The 17,681-nt window shown below is 48.5% G+C and overlaps 1 protein-coding gene across 13 annotated transcripts in view; it reads right to left on the bottom strand.

Annotated features, from left to right (window-relative positions):
* TNS1 (tensin 1) overlaps positions 1–17,681 on the bottom strand; it is a 327,307-nt gene that overhangs the window by 290,457 nt on the left and 19,169 nt on the right. For 2 of the 13 annotated variants that reach the window (XM_079968279.1, XM_079968276.1), the window contains exon 1: positions 2,480–2,590. The exons of the other annotated variants lie outside the window; for them this stretch is intronic. In XM_079968279.1, coding sequence (XP_079824405.1) covers positions 2,480–2,575 — 96 coding nt within the window. In that variant the 5' untranslated portion in view covers positions 2,576–2,590. Of the gene's footprint in view, positions 1–2,479; positions 2,591–17,681 lie in introns of those variants that run through there. 13 annotated transcript variants of the gene reach the window in all.

The raw sequence follows: 17,681 nt of genomic DNA, 5'->3' as shown, positions 1-17,681 counted from the left end.
AGAACTGACATATTCTGTAACTGTGGTTATGACAAAAGAATGTAATTTGGTTTTTTTGGGGGGGGGGGACCTGCTGGAGAGGAACAAATAACCACACAGCTTTCTCTTGGTCTCTTAACTGTGAGCAGGAGCTAGCAAGATATCTGCACATCCTGAGAGAGGACTAAGCAGGATTTTAAATTGTTGAAGGTGAAGGCTTCGTGTGTGTTTTTTCCTTTTTATGAGCACAAATTATGCAAAATAAGCAAATACATGCACATCTGCTCAATTTATTCAATTCACAGAATTCAGATCTTCACAGGCCAGAATATGGGTTTCACTGGTGCAGAACTTTCATCTTATTTTAGTTTACTGCAGAGTATGGACAGCCCTAGTAACAGATTCATGATGCCATGTTCCCCTGTTGTGTTTCACATCTACCGTCTTGGCAAAGCTTCCTCCCCCTCCCTCCACCCACAAGAATATCCCTAATCCTTCCTGGCTCCTGCACACTCAGCATGGGAGCCTTGAAACATTGGGGTGCGGAAGAGACATAGGGGTCACCAGTGCTGGGAAGGTATCTTCCTCTAGCCTCAATACCAGGAACTGCAGTCATTTGGGGCAACACACAGAGCAAGCTTCAGATGGCTGCAAAGGCAAGCCAATTCCACTTCAAAATGTTCAGGGCCCAAAACATCCTTAAGGCTCATCCAAATGCACACCCAAACTTCACCAGAAACCCTTCCCAGGAGAGCTTCTTCAGAAGATGCCAGGCCAACGACTCCCTTCCCCCTCAGCTCAAAGACAGCAGAGTGGGTTGCAAATCTGCTCCATGAGGAACTTGTGAGCTGGAGGGTCCTAAAGGGTGCTGCTGGTCACCCATGCTGCTTTCCCATTGCCCTGGTGATGACATGACTGAGAAACCAGGAAGAACATTTTAAAAAATCAAGGGAGGGGGAGAAGGAAGGAAAAGAGGCCGGGAGAAAAAAATAGTTTAGAAGAACTTGGTCTTATTTTACTTTATTATTGCATTCCACAGAGCTTGAGGAAGGGGGAAGCATTCCAAAGGAATTCTCCCCCCCCTGCATCATTTCCCCAGGACAGACACACTTCTGACATTCCATCACTGACTGTTCTCCAGATAGACAGATCCTTTACTTGTACCACGGTCACCATGCTCTCCTTCAAGATATATGGTGAGATTTTACAAAGAGAAAAGAAAAGCCTGGCTTCTTACAGATGCAGAAACCAGCATCTGTCTCTGGGATACCCAAGTAACAAGTGGTATGTTGCTGTGATGTGTCACCCCCTGCTGGCTCAGGGAGGACACAAGTCACTTCGCAGGGCAGGTCTGAAGCAGAATCACTGCAGGGCCCTATACTGTATATGCCTACATTTGATTTGAGTGTGGTCTTTAGTGTGCAGTTTAATACTGGACAACAGCCACCTGGAACCTGCTTTGCAATCCTGCCTACCTCCCCCCACCTGTTATATATATCTGGGTAGCTTTCACCAGCAGCAGCCCTTTTGTTCAGAACCTTCCCAACAATGCAGCAGCAGCAGCAAACTGATGGCAGCTCCAGACAGCATCATCTCTCCTGGTCCCCTGCTGGTGACATTCCCAAAGGGAGCCAGGAAAGAAAGAGCCTGGGAAGCAATCAGGCAATAGGATAAGTGAGGTGTGTGGAGAGGGTGAGACAGGCCCTTGGAGCAGCCAGCAGAAGCATCTCTCTGACTGTATAACCAATGTGCAAATCAGGCAGGAGAAGATTGGTCAGTAGCCCCCCACCCCCCACCCCCAGCACTTAGACTGTGTGCCTTCTGCACCTGGCTCCTTCTGGGCAATGGAATCGCTGAATTCAGGAGCAAGTTGCCTTTCCCCCCATTTCTGCTGTAGGAACCTGTGTAAATTTGTCAGGAGCCAAAGAGAGGTGCATTATGTTGGTGAACTGGTGGGTGTGCAGAGATCCAAGTGCATGGTAGAGAGTGCGTGTGTGCTAAAGGGTATATAAGCCTTAAGTGGCTTGAGACGTGCGTGAGCAGTGCTCCATGTTACAGCGACTATGTCCCGCTCTCAGCAGCTGATGAGCACGAGGGCGCTTCTGCAGTCTGCGAGCCAGCGAACATGTCACGGTTGTGTGCGTGTGCATGCATCCAAGGGAGAGTTGGGCAGAGCACGGTCGGGCAGCGGTTGCAGAGGACTTGGTGGCCGCGAGGCAAGCACGCCTGGTGGGCAGACGACTAAGCCTGTGCAGAAGGGGGGGGGGCGGTGAACTGAAGAATCAAGGCACGAGCCAGTTTTTTGCAGCGCACGCGGGGAAAGGACCGGGGAAAACTCGACTGGGGAGGGGGATCCGATGTGCCTTCATGATCGCGCTGCTGCGGGTGGCGTGGGGGGCTCTTCTCGCCAGTTAACTCGGAACTCCCTCACACTACGCAGCTTTTTCGAGGTGACGCCGCCATCTCTACCCCCACCCCCAGCCAATGCAGCCCCGCTTACCTCCCGGTGCAGGCAGAATCGCAGGGGCAGGAAGCACGAGAAGAAGTATTTTCCCCAGCGGATCAGGGAAGCGAAGCACCAGCTCAGGCGCGTCATCGTTGCTGCTGCTGCTGCCGGGCGAGGGATCCCGCTTCGCCCCGAAGTGGGAATCCCCGTTCACACTCCAGCCCCCACCCGGAGGCGACCGAGGAGCGGGATGGGGAGTGAGGGGGGTGTCCTTCCCAGCCGGAGGAAAATGGAGAGGGGAGAGAGGGACGCGGGCAGGCGAGCGACAGCCGGGGTTGGTGCAGGCGCGTCGCGTCCCCCTTGCTTCGTCGATCGCAGCCTCTGCAGAGCCCTGCGCGCCGCGGCGCCGGCGGCGGGAGGCAAAAAGAGGGGCGAGGACCCTGCGGGGCGGCGGTGCCGGCCGGATGGATTCCCCTCGCAGCACTGACCCGCCGCACGCGGCTTCCCGACCTGCTGAGCGCTGGCGGCGGTGGCGGCGACACCGCCCCCCTCCTCCTCTCCCTCCTCCTTCTCACCTCCCGCCCCCCCCCCCCCGCGCCCGCCAGCTCGCGCGCCTCTCCGGCAGCCGCAAACGGTAGCGCGGACTCTCCAACCCCGCAGTGCGCGTAGGGGCGCAGGGCGACGCGGCGCTGCCTCGATCAGCTTCCTCCAAGCCGCCGGGGAGCGCTCCGAGTTCGGGCCGCGCGCTGCTGGGGGGTGGCGACGGGGGGGAGGGCGGAGACGCACGTGCCGCAGCCGCGACCCGAACCTGCCCAAGCGGACCGCGAAGGACAGCGCTGCCCTGGCCTGGCCTGCGTCGAGGGCTGGCCAGCGGTCCCTCCCCCTCCCCGCGGCGTTAACCCTAATCGATCCTGCGAGTCGCTCAGCCTTCACCTCTTGCTCCCAAACGATAATCGACGCCTCCCCCTTCGCCGTGGGAGCCTCAACGACGGAGGGATTTTTAAGGGAGGGGAACACCAGCCCTGGGTCTCGCTCCCATCCCCAAATGTTCTGCTCGTGGATGATTAAAGCGCAGCGTCTTCCCTCTCTTCTCCCCCCCCCCCCCGCGCATCAAACATCTCCATCGATGGCTGATCGACACCCCCGCCCCCTTAGTAATGCGCCCCTCTTCGATGGGTACGTGATTTCCTTCTCCTGACCTCCCCAGTTCGTTGCCACAATCCGGTCTCTAGGTTTGCCATGCTTAATTAACCAGTTAGCAACATATCACTCTGAAGAGCTGCGTAAATGACACTCGTGATCCTGTATCAATTAGAAGTAAGTGGGATCTGTGCATACACATAGATGCACGCGTTTAGCCTTGATGTCTGAGGAGCGTCGTTGAGGGGCGCTAGGAAAGGGAGGGGGAACGGCTTGTCAGTTCAACCCGTCGAGTCCTGGCTTTGAGGGCCATCAGAGTTGGAGGCGTGTGCGTGAAGAGGCAAGGACGCAGGAGCAGGTGGAACTCTGCAAAGTCAGTGGTGTAAGGCTTTAAAAAAAATATGAAGTAAAATGTGGGACATCTCAGTTGAGAAATTTGGAGGAGAGGGCCAATAAGAGTGGCTGCCTTGCTAAAGCTGCACACTTACGCCAAGGCTGCAGGCTCAAGGCAGTGTGCAAATGCACACATGCAACCAGGGTACATCAAAGCAGGCTGCATCAACACAAAGCATGCTCTGTGGCAACAGTGCTATAGAAGGGTATAGCAGAACAGGAATGCAGGGACTCTGCACCCAACATTGTTCCTTCCTTCTCCTGGGTCCCACCCAGATGGGCAGGGATCCACAAAAGTTGAGAGTCAGCAGCACACACTGGATCCACATTGGATATCTGAAAATGGCTTAAAGCCTCAAACTACACAAGGATGTTGCAGGTTATCACACTGGTCATCACAAGGAGATTTCAAGCAACTTGTTGCTAATGCAGGCACAGATGCAGCCTGCTCCCTATTGGCTACATCCAGTTCTTTTTTCAAGAACCACGCTGCCTCATTCTGAACCAATAATGTATCTGAATTTTCAATGAACCACCAAACGGGCTGTATAAGCTTTCAGCCCAGCATTCCTCATGCACTCATGCTCTAACCAAGGATGAGAAACAATGCTGGCTTTTGGGCACATGTTGATTTGCTGCTGGCTGGAAGCTTATCTGAATCCAACTGGCTCACTGGCTCACAGTTTGGAAGCATCCCAAAAAGGAGGTCCCTGCTAATCTCAGTTGGTTCTGAGGCACGTCTGGGCAGCAGACAAGCCATGCAGACAAGAAATAGATGGTGAGGGGGAAGAGTTGGGGAAAAGAGAGATAAGGCTACAGAAGAAAGGCACAGACTCGGTAGTGCAGGTAAGTGATGAGAGAATGTGATTGGATTCAGTGATCATACATGGGTCCCCTTTTGGACAGTACTGTCACTTACATCAAAATGTGGCAAGTCAGTCCTGTTGCATTTGGGAGCCCCTCCTGCTCTTTCTGCCAAGTGAGGCCCTGGACTTCTGCCCCCAAATCCTGCCCTGGCAGCATCACAGGGCACAGACTCAATTAAGAGGACCTGATGTCATCAAATACTTGCTGTGATGGTGTTTGGCACAAAAACCAGGGCACCTCAGCAGGAATAGGACATGCATCAGTTAGGATGTACCGTTCCAGAAAAAAAGAGCTATTTTGCACCATGATGGACAAGGTCAGTGATAGCCCGTGACAAGGTTCCTTCAGTAGATGCTAATTTAAGTCTTCACTGCCAACAAAGGAAAATATGGCATGGATTTGACCAAAGACACAGAAGTAAAACAACAACAACCACCTCAGTTAAATGTAGGCCAAGTCCCAACTGTGTCCCCTCAACAAGAAAAGGGGACTTGTGTTCTGCCAATGTATTTGCCGAGACCAAAACTACCAGATTCAGTAGATTTGCCTCTTGATCCTAACCCACATTCCAAACAGCCCTCCAGTTGGAAGCCATATAACCTATCAAGACTAAACTTCTGTCAGCAGGATTCCCAAAAGTCAAGTTGCTTTTAAGAGTCACCCAGTCATCCTTTAAAATTAAACTAATGTTGGATGCCATAAAAATGTTGGCTGATGAAACATAGGAAGCTTCCTTATATGGTTTCAAACAATTGGTCCATCTGCACTGTCTGGCAATGGCCCTCTCAAGTTTTATGCAGGAGTATTTCCCAACCTATTCAAAAATGCCAGGTATCAAACCTGGGATGCTGTACATGAAAAGCAGATGCTCTACCAGGACCGCAATACCTCAAGGACCGCCTCTTTCCATAAGAACCTACCTGGACCCTGAGATCATCTTCTGAGGCCCTTCTTCATGTGTCTCCTTGAGAGATCTGGAGGGTGGCAACATGAGAATGGGCCTTCTCTGCAGTGGCTCCCTGTCTGTGGAATGCTCTCCCCAGGGAAGTTCGCCTGGTGCCTTCATTATACCTTTAGGTGCCAGGAAAAAACATTCCTTTTTAACCAGGCCTTTGGTTGATTTAATTGACATCCTATGCCTTTTTAAAATGTGGGGTTGGGGGGGTTACTGGGTTGTTGCTTTTATTTTGATTATGTATTTTGTGGTTTTATACTTTGATTTTCTTCTGTGAACCACCCTGAGACCTCCAGGTATAGGGCAGTATATAAATTTATTATTATTATTATTATTATTATTATTATTATTATTATTATTTCACTGTAATGATCTCTAGGTCCCAGGCAGCATGCTGCAATACTGGCTTATAAACCTAATGCCTATTAACAGCAGTGCAAGTTGAACTGTTGGTTCACAGCTGCAAGTTAACCTTGCAGCAAAACACAGGACTGACAGACTCTGCTGGTTAGTAGGGAAAGAGAACTGTGAGGAATTCACCAGTGTACAGTCCTTGGAAGCACCAGTCTCCTACCAGTCACAGAAGAATGGATGGGACAACAGGCAAAAGATAGGACCCACCAAGCTTTGCTAACTGGACTGTTCCAGAGGACAGTCAACAAGTGTTAATGCCAACTTGTCTAAGAAGAGTCTACTGGGTTACACCAGTGCCCCATCTAGTCCAGCATCCTGTTCTCACAATGGCCAACCACATGCCTATGGGAAACCTGCAAGCAAGGAACCTGTTTATTGGGTTCAAAACAAACTTGGTTGAATGGACTACTAGTTTTATTCACCATGGCCTTGTATTTTTTGTTTTAGACCAAGTGTACTGGTAATGTATGGGACGCAGGTGGCGCTGTGGGTTAAAACCTCAGCGCCTAGGGCTTGCCGATCGAAAGGTCGGCGGTTCGAATCCCTGCGGCGGGGTGCGCTCCCGCTGCTCGGTCCCAGCGCCTGCCAACCTAGCAGTTCGAAAGCACCTCCGGGTGCAAGTAGATAAATAGGGACCGCTTACCAGCGGGAAGGTAAAAACGGCGTTTCCGTGTGCGGCTCTGGCTCGCCAGAGCAGCGATGTCACGCAGGCCACGTGACCCGGAAGTGTCTCCGGACAGCGCTGGCCCCTGGCCTCTTAAGTGAGATGGGCGCACAACCCCAGAGTCTGTCAAGACTGGCCCGTACGGGCAGGGGTACCTTTACCTTTACCTTTACTGGTAATGTGGGCATAGATTAGATGACATTTTGGAATTTTGTTCCTGTTTTTCTCTTGTCTCAGGAATCTCCATGTTGCATGACCACCAAAAGCTGCATCTGAGTTTGTATATAAAACTGCATTCCCCAGTAGTCTTTTTTTCCCCCTGACCTAGCTTGTCTCATGCAAATTGCCCATTTCCTGTCTGGTCACGTCCCTTGTTGTACAAAGGCCTGCTTGGTTTACTGTTTCTTCCTGGCCAAAGAAAACAATAGTCTAATTACTGGACTGTTTCTTCTCACTTAATAGTTCATAGCTTTCCCCATATGTGAGCCCTGGCAGACCTACTCTGCTGACGTTATGTATGCCATTGCCTTAGGTCATTCTGTGATACCTACCTAAATGTGAAAAGTAAGATCTGTCTCTTAGAAATTAACAACACAATCCTATAAGGGCTACTCAGAATTAACCCCCATTGAGTTCAAATGGGCTTAATCCCAGGTAAGTGATGATAGGATTGTAGTCTAAGTTTGAAAATTACTTGATCCTGGCAATCTCAGTTAAGAAAGATTAGGATTGGCTGGTTCAGTTGTGATGTCACTTAGTTGTTTTAAGTGCAAGGAGTTGTTTTAAAATAGGAATCATTTCCGAAAGAGTAGCTGTGTTAATCTGTTGCAGTAAAAACTACTGAGAGTCTCATGGCCCCTTAAAGTGGTAGAACCTGTGGTCTTCCAGATGTTGGACTCCAAATCCCACCTGCCCTATATGAAGGCTGCTCTTGCCAATTTGGAGGAAGAGCAGGTGTAAAAGCATTCAGTTACGAGTGGGAAGGATCGCCTCCCAGCAACCTAGCAGAGAATGGGGTGCATTTCTTGCCTGAAACTATTTTCCTAACCGCTCTGGGCCAGGGTGTAGAGACACAATTTTTGCACTCCTCTGGGCCTGCGCCTTTGCCAGGAGCCAACCTACCCAACCCCTAAGTGTGTCCCTGCCTGTCCTGAACCATGGAGTACCTGGCGGCAAGTCCCACTGGAGTGCACAATCCCACAGCAGTGGCTAGCAAACACTCCAGCAGGCCAACAACTCCTTTGCAGCCAATCTGGAGGTCAGGGCACCTGGAAGTCAGTCCCACACAGGCATAGCCCCAAAGAGCTCCCTGGACCATCCAAGCCATGGTCCAACCAACGTTGGAAGCTAAGCAGACACAGCAGCTCAGCTCTGCTTCCCTGTAACCCTCACCTGTTCTGAGTCTACTCCAGCTGAGGAATCACCAGAGCTAGTGAGCCCCACCTGGGCAGCTAATGAGCTGGGCTGTGGGCCCTTGCCTGCCTCAGCCTCCTACAGCATACCTCCCGCTGCTCCTTACACCTCAGAGCCTGCCATGTTTGGGAAGACAGGAGCCCCTCTGGCTCTGGTGATGAGTCCTGCTGCTCTGGTTCCTGTGCACTGACCTCCATCCCCTCACCACCCTCCATCACCCCATGAGTACTTTCTACACCAACCTCTCCTTCTCCATCCCCAGCCTGCCCCGGTGTGCCCCAGTCATGGCTATACCCCTCACCAGGATCCTCTTCCTCCTCCCTGCCGTCCTGCCAGTTCATGACACTGGCCAATCAGAATGCAGTTAGGCTAAGGGCAGCAGGTTACCCCTCCCGCTCCTGCTTAAAGGTAGGCTTGCAACTGCCCATTGCATTTTGCACTTGCAGATGCTTAGCATTTGTGTAGCACTTTAGAGAGTTCAATTTATTTTGTGTGCATTATCTCAGTCATCGCCTTACAACAGCTTTGCAAGATAGGTCAGCAATATTATTGCCATCTCCCACCTTGAGGATGCTGGGTGAGTGGGCTGAATGAATATTGGCCGCTTTGGGCAGGTTCAACATAGAGATGAGGAGCAGACTAGGGGATTTACATCTAGTCTAATGTCCTCTCCTCACAGTGGCCAACTAGATGCCTATGGGAAGCCTGCAACCAGGACTGAAGCACAACAGCAGTCTCCCCACTTGTGCTCCCCAGCAACTAGTATTCAGATGCATACTGCTTCTGACGTGACCATCATGGCTAGTAACTATTGATAGCCTTAATAATCCACTGATAGCCTTAATAATTTACTAGTTCACTGTTCAGCCTCTTAGCCACTGTGTTCCACCAGATGTATTCAGCACAGCATAACAACAAAGGATAGGGCAGCTCTCATAAAGGAGCTCCTGGGCTAGGCCAGCCTCAAGTCTAATTCTCTCTTGTCAAGAGCCCATTTCTTGCAGATGAACAAAGACAGGGGTCCACGTTTGGATAATTCATTTGTATGGCCCATATAAGACTCACACACTGCTCGCATCCCTTAAGCAATTCAGTGCTAGGTGTTAAGCTGAGCTGTTGCGATCAGCTCTACTGATTACATTGCCAGGGAATGCAAGCACAGCACAAAAACCCGCAGGCCACCTACTGGCACAGAGAGGAGCTTTGGCGCTGCACTGCTACTGGGTCTGACCTGGATCTTTCCCTCCAAGCCAAAGTGTGCAGAATACTAAGCTTCTGTCTGCAGACATCCATGACCTCTGCCTGCAGCAGCAGGCATTGACCTGCTCAGGTTTTTTATCAGGGTGGAATGGCATCTTATAGGAATCAGTATAGGCCTGTTCCCCAAAATAGCAACTCAGTATCCAGTTCCTCCCTTCCCTCTTTAACATGTAGTAAAGCTATACCCACTTCCTGCCTCATTACAATGTGCCCTACCCTACATACTACAGAGCACAATGGATAAGTGTAGGCAGTGCAGCATTGGCATAATATGTCACACTGAGTCTTGTAGCCATTTTCTGAACTAACATTGGTTTCTGAACAATCTTCAAATGCAGCTCTGTATATAATGCATTGCAGTAGTCTAACCCAGAGGTTATTAGAGCATAGATAACTGAGGCCAGGTCAGGATATAATCAGGTATTCCTGTTTGTATTAGTTTCTTCTCACTACCATCTGCTAGATCACCTGGTCACAGTCTTCCCTGCTGTAGTGAGATGCATTGTATTTCAATTTAAATTATATAAATGATTTGCAAAATGGCATCTATATGTATTAATTAGCACCTGCAGATTTATGCAGATCTATGTCCTCTTTTGTCTTCTTTCTGTTTCTTTTTATGTGATTCATTTCCTCCTTTGGGGCGACGTGTTATTTCCTATTCCATAGCCACCTGAAGTCCAGTTGCACAATATGCCTTGCAACTACCACAATGCCTGAGTCCTAAGCTATCCTTCATGTTGGATTCAGCATTTGCTCCTCTTCTGAGTGTTGTATCTTGAACAGCTGCTCAAGTCAAAGCTCTAGTGGCACCAACTAGAAACATTCATGATGTTTCCAGTAAAGAAACTGGTCATTGGCTGCTGCCTAGAACACTTCAGTTTAGAAATGTGGTGAACTCCCAACATGCAGCAGCCTAAGAAGCTGAAGTGGAGCCACAATGCTCTCAAATGCCTCTTGTCATTCAGAGCAGGGTATCCTTATGATGGCCAATAGTGTCCAGAGGGCCCAGATTATGTTGAGGCTACCACGAATCCGAATGCTAGCCCATCCCTGCATCTTCTGAATGACCCTGCTACCAAAGACCTCATCACCATCACTCTCCTCACAGATGTTAAGTTGCCAAACCCCTCGCAGAGTGAGTGAGTGAATGAATGGTGAATAAAATCTGCCTGGGAACCAAACAAGAGGGAGGGAGGAAGAGAAACTACAGGCAGCCTGGTTTGAAACATGCCAGATGGCAGTCCAGCTTGACCTCAACACCAGGCAATGGACAACTTCACTTTCTGCATTCATTTCAATGCAACAACGTACACAGGTGACAAGCTTGCCTCTTATTTCCTTCAGAGAGGTGCCAGTTCTCCCTGACTATTTATTGCACCAATGCCTTTCCAGAACTATTAAACCAAGCGGGTTAAGAGGAGGTCCTGTTTCTTTCCCATCTGCTGCAGCCTGGTGCATTGGAACTAGGAACGCAGAAGCTGACATTGCTCTTGACAGAGTTGTGGCCTAGGCCTGGCCTCGCCTCAGGAACACTTGGCTAATTACTCTGCCAGGCACTTTAATCAGGGAATTGCCAGCAAGGCCTCACACAGCCCTTGCTCAAGAACCCCTCCCCCTCTTCTTCCAGCACTGGCCCATTTGCTTTATTGTCTCCAGAGAGCTCAGGCCCAACTAATTTAATTTTGCGCTCTGACCAAGGACGCACAGCCGTCCTCTGCCTTCAACTGGGAACGGGGAGGAGGGGAGCAGCTCCTTTAAGCTTTTCCCCACCCCCTGTGCATATGCATGAGGGGAACCATAGGCCGAGATCTCCCCTGCACCCACCAATAAGGGGGCTTAACACAGCTGCCAGGCCATTAAACCATCTTATTTAAAGATGTGTCCTGTTTCTGATGAGGAGAGAAGGAAGCAAGTCTGCAGTGCCCAGTGCCCATTGGGACTGGTAGAGTGGAAGACAGGGAGCCTGACAGTAGGGGGCAACATAACCAATGACAGGCAGAGCAAACTGATTCTAGTTTCGTCTCCTTTGTCTTCTCTACTGAGTTATATAAGGGCAGCACGGAGACTAAGGGAGAGGAAGCTGACAGGCAGGACTGCTTACTAGACTGGCTGTGAGAAAGAAAGCAGACAGGGAGGGTCCGGTTGAGGGCAGGTTGAGACTGATGGGTCATTGAGATTGAAGCAGCCTCCACTGGTAAGAGAAGCGTATCAAGGATGTAAGAGAACAAGGCCAGCTGCAGGACCAGTCCAATATGTTCTGCTGCCTGAGGAGGAACAGCTAATGGCACCCCTCTCCCCTGCTCAAGGCCATTAAGGTTGGCTGCGTTCTTCTGACACAGGTGACCATAAATCCCACAAGTGCCTCAGCAAATACAACAACAGTGAAATTAAATTGCTATCAATTTGCTGCCCTTTCACAAGACCCCAGACTCAACTGCTTGAGGCAGCCACCTCGCTGTGCTCTGGCCAGTGCCAGATTTTAGAGGGCCCTGGGCAATGTGCCCTTTGGCAAGCCCTCTGTTGGTAGGCTGTGGCAGACTTACCAGAATCAGTCAGCTGCCTCTCTAATAATGCCAAGCAGCTTGGCCCAAACACCATTTTAATTTCTTGCAGTGTCCTGGAGCTACACTACACTATGACAGAGACAGTCTGGGGAATTTGAGTTGTGCCTGTATTCACCTGGCTGGGGCTACCTGGCATGCCAGGTTGGGTGTTTAGGGTTTTTAATAAGAGGTCTCAGAGCAGGCACCAGTGGTGGGTCCCTTTTGTGGCCCTGGCAGCTACTAAGGGATGCCAGGTGCTGACGCTGACCCTGGCAAAGAGAGACAGGGCCAAATTAGAAGTAGCCATGCAGCTTGAAGACAGCCTACCATGTTCATGAGCCAAGTTGCCATGCATGGACCATTTTCACAGACCATATCCGATTTGCAGATTAGTGGTTCTTCCTCGCTGCCATAAGGGAGCTACTGCTAACCATGGTTGACAATACTAAGCCAGAAAGACAAATAATCTGACTTGGTAGAAGAGAGTGTTTTATGTTTCTAGCTTAGTCTCTGAAAAAAAAATGCATTGCCTGTTGTCCAATGGCACTGAGTGGCACTCACACAAATGCACACATGTGCACACATTTGTCTACACTGAGGGAATTCTTGGAGGGCCACCCCCAAGTGCCCCTGCCATTAGAGGTGGTGACTGAAAGAGAAGGTTGTCCTTGTTGCTGCAACTACATACTATATTTCTTTTCAGCACCAGGCAAATATTTCTCCCCCACCAGGCCTTTTAAACTCTGATGGCAATGGTTTTATGCTTCAAACATTTCTGCTCTTTTATTCTTTTATTTGTGTTAAGATGTTGTTGTCTAATCAGAATTCTGTCCCATTGAGTTTAATGGTACTTCCAGGTAAAAGTGTACAGGATTGTAGCCAAAGTCTCCCATAAGTAAGGAGACTTACACACTGGGCCTTTTTGGATGTAAATGCTAAACTATGGTTTAGCATTATATGCATCAACCTACACAGTCCTCAAGCTTGCACACCACACCCTCTGCCTCCTTCTCTGGCATGGGCACAAGGAGGAAACTGGAAGATTATGCTGTAAAACTAAACATAATTCCCTGTGACATCTGAACTCAGAGAAACTATGGTTAATTTAAACTAAGGGTGGGGGACCTGTGCTCTTCCATCATCTTTGGCCATTAGCTACGCTGGCTTTAGCTTGATGGGAGTTGAAGTGCCAACAACAACTGGAGGACCACAGGATCCCAATCCCTGGTTTAAACTATCTTCAAACAAGTCTGCATCAGTCCTTAGTTTATGAACCTAACATATTTGATAACCAGAGTTTAACCTAACCAGAGTTTCCCCAAGTTCAGATGTAACAGGAAACTTTAGACACTTCCACTTTTAAACTAAAGAAAGTGGGGGGAAGCAGACCTTGCAAGCCTGAGACTCATGAACGGTGGAGCCAAACTGGGCCAGTGTGCTTTTGATGTGCTTTTAAAATCATATACTTCCAAAAATGTAGAAATATGAATGAGACAAATAGGTCTTTGCAAAAACATGCACCACATTCTTTCCTGCATCATAGAAGAACATTACCGAGAGAGCTGCTACACATTCTATCCATACAGGGAGAGAGTTGTAGGGTTTGTTTGTTTTTTTGCCCCATTCCATTCCCCCCCCCCCAAAAAAAAAGTATCCTGATTTTCTACTGCATCTTCCTAGGGATAGTTGGATAACATGGATGCCTAAGAGAGCAGCGTGTCCCAATCATTCACTTTACAATATCATCACTGTCATTTGGGATCCCAGTCCTGACACAGCAGAAACCGTTTTGCAGATGAGGCTTCAGACAAGCTGTTGGCAATGATTCCAAAGTCTTTTTTTGACTGGGAGCCCAGCAATTTTGTTATTTAAGTAATTAACTCGCACAATGGTCTAAGAGAGCAAAGGCTTAATCATAAGGGAGGCCTGGGGAAGTGGCAGTGGTGCAGGGATCCGGTGGGGGGCGGGGGGAGAGAGAGAGAGAGAGAGCTAGACAACGCAGATTTCATATTTAGTCAAAGGATAGCAAAACAGATACCAGAGTCTGATTTGGTCACTGGAGGCTGATTCCTGTAATAACAACAACAACAAAAACCCAGCGTCCTCAAAATTGAATTTCAGGCTGGGGGAAATCCAATGTCACCACAAGACACACAAGCAAAGAAACTGAGCTCTGCAGCTAGGAAAGGAGAGGGATAACAGGAGTATTCAAAGAATGCCGAGAATTCTCAGGCCTGAATTCATAAAGCTGGCATCACCACATGCATTAGTTGATTCTGGACTAAGAGGCCTCTTCGTTTTGCAGTGGAGGGTTGAGGACAGAAGCTGCATCACTGGTGGATGACCAGCCAGGGCAGTAGCTCCCCTGAGCAGGGCTTTCACTACTGTATACTCTTGAGGCAAGAAAGCATCTCCTCACAAAGTATAGTACTAGGATGGTCCTCCTTTAGGGAAGGGTTGTAGCTCAGTGGTAGCACATCTGCAAACATCTACCTTCTTTTGTCCTTTTTACTTATGACAAATTTTTTCTCCCCACACCCCATGAGTGTTCAGTCTATATTGCACAGAGTATAGTTCCAGGACAGCAATCCTGTACATCATTAGCTGTGTGCAAGTCCCATTCATTCCCAGTAGGTCTTATTCACAGGCAGCTGTGTGAATGACTGGCGCCAGAGTCACCATTTCCTTTTTATTTTATTAAAAAACTCTTTTTACATTAAGGGCCTTCTTGCACAATCACTTTTATTGTACAAAAAGTAATTATTTCTCTCACACGCGCATGCATGGCTCACGGTCTGCACACTTCCTTTCAATGATAAGCATCTTTTACAGGGACTCTGCATTCTCTAGTCTTTTAGAAGTGCATTATTTTCTACCGAAGAAGGCAGAAGACTTCCTTCCTGAGTGGAATGTGGTCATGTGAATATTGTGAGCACCAGGAGACTTTTTGTGTGTGATGTGACTGATAATCAGCAGCACAACTCCTCAATATCTGTGGTCCTGTTTTATGTTTTGTTTTTAAATTAAATTAAAAATTTAATGTTGGTGTTTTTTCAGGCCATTGACTCTTTACCTGGGGAGTTATACACATCTGGACAGATTCAAGGATGGGCTGTGCCTGGTGACCAGATGCAAAGGACTCTTGATTGTTCCTCTAATATTCAGGTACAAGAAGGGATTTGAGCAGGAACATCATGCCATGTAGGGATGAGAAAAGCAACCCCATCTTCTGTTCAGCTCTTAAGGTTACAGGGGCCTTATGCTCCTTTGTATCCTATACCCATCCCTCAACCAGATTGGCCTTGGCTCTTGGAATGAGTACATCACACCTTGCAGGTAACTAAAGATGCATTTTGAATTGATGAAAGGGCACACACTCATCTCAAACTTCTCTACTATCTAAGCAACCACTAGAGGGCAACAGTAGCCCTCCCTAACTGTGCATGCTCATAGGTAGGTTCTTTCTCTCTCTGAGTCAAGTTCTTTCATTTAAGTGAAATAAGCAAAAAGAATAAGAACTTATACCTGCTTAACACTACTGTCATATTAAACACACACACACACACACACACACACACACTCAAAAGAGAATAATAGTAGTAATAGTAATAATAATAATAATAATAATACTGTAACAACAACAACCTCAACAACTTATTATTTATACCCTGCCCATCTGGCTGGGTTTCCCCAGCCACTCTGGGCGGCTTCCAACAAAATATTAAAATACAATAGTCCTTCAGATATTAAAAACTTCCCTAAACAAGGCTGCCTTCAGATGTCTTCTAAAAGTCTGGTAGTTGTTTTTTCCTAGGTCATCTGATGGGAGGGCGTTCCACAGGGTGGGCGCCACTACCAAGAAGGCCCCTTGCCTGGTTCCCTGTAACTTCGCTTTTCACAGTGAGGGAACTGCCAGAAGGCCCTCGGTGCTGGACCTCAGTGTACAAAAGTTCTGTCAAAGAAGCAACCCCATCTCTTTTGCCAGGTCCTTTGCTGAACCTTTTTTTTTAATGTTCACAGTGGCAACTCGTGACCACTGGGTCTGGTGGGGCAGGAGGCAGGGAGGCCAACAGTAGGTGGTGCCAGAGTCAGTGACAGGTAGAGCCAAAGCCAATGACAGGCAGAGCCAACACAGGACTCAGCTTGCAACCCCAGAGTCGGCCATGATTGGACCTAATGGTCAGAGGTCCCTTTACCTTTACTTTATACAGCTGCAAATAAAAAGTTTTAAATGTGTTGTAAAGTGCAATATACAAATGTGGCACTAGAAGGCGACAGTGAGCTATGCCAAATTCAATGTGTTTTTCAAAACGTTTTTTAAAAAAGCATTTTCACAGCGTTTTTTATATGTGTGTAGATTCCACCTAGGGACGTGGGTGGCGCTGTGGGTTAAACCACAGAGCCTAGGACTTGCCGATCAGAAGGTCGGAGGTTCGAATCCCCACGACGGGATGAGCTCCCGTTGCTTGGTCCCTGCTCCTGCCAACCTAGCAGTTCGAAAGCACGTCAAAGTGCAAGTAGATAAATAGGTACCGCTCCGGTGGGAAGGTAAACGGCATTTCCGTGCACTGCTCTGGTTCACCAGAAGTGGCTTAGTCATGCTGGCCACATGACCCGGAAGCTGTACGCCGGCTCCCTCGGCCAGTAAAGCGAGATGAGCGCCGCAACCCCAGAGTCGGCCACGACTGGTCCTAATGGTCAGGGGTCCCTTTACCTTTACCTAGATTCCACCTAAGTCTAGCACTGTCCCCCATCCTCCTCCCTGTTGGATTTGATAAGGGCTACACCAAGACTAAGGAGAATGAGGAAGTTGATAACCAGGACTACAAAAAAAAAAAAAACACCAGATGAATTTATTTTTATAGGCAACAACTGAGGCAAGAATACTATATGCACAAAAATGGCAAGATGTGGGGGCACCTACTAAAGAGGACTGGCAGCTGAAATTGATAGAATATTGATAGATAAGGATAAGACAGACTTTAAGGAAGAGTGGGAAACCTTCATGGATTACTTTAAAACCTTTGTAAACATGTTAAAACACAAGTAGGCTTTGAACAAGGACAGTGGTAAAATTGTACCTGAGAAAACTGTGGTGGAGATAAGGAATAGAATAACTACAATATGCAGCAATATTTGAAAATTCAGGAAAACCATGAAAGGGTGAAGGGAAATCCCAGTGTTAATTTACTGTTAATTGTGAAATGCTGCATTGATTTGTTGTTGTTGTTTTAAATTTATAAAAATAAAAAATAAAAAGATAACCAGGACTGGTTGCAGATAAGAAGGTAGCAGTTGGGGGGCGTGGCTGAGAGCAGGTTGAAGCTGATGGGGAAATGTCCCACTTGCCCAAATACAGCAGCCTCCACTGCTGTACAGGAGAAGGCACATAGATTATTGCAAACAGTCACACGGTGTTGCTATTAGTAAAGGTAAAGGGACCCCCTCACCATTAGGTCCAGTCGCAGACGACTCTGTGGTTGCACGCTCATCTCGCTTTGCTGGCCAAGGGAGCCGGCGTACAGCTCCCGGGTCATGTGGTGAACCAGAGCAGCGCACGGAAACGCCGTTTACCTTCCTGCTGGAGTGGTACCTATTTATCTA

This window comes from Podarcis cretensis (assembly GCF_951804945.1).
Source record: "Podarcis cretensis genome assembly, chromosome: 1".
Taxonomy (NCBI): Eukaryota; Metazoa; Chordata; class Lepidosauria; order Squamata; family Lacertidae; genus Podarcis; species Podarcis cretensis.
This window is presented reverse-complemented; position numbering and strand designations above follow the sequence as displayed.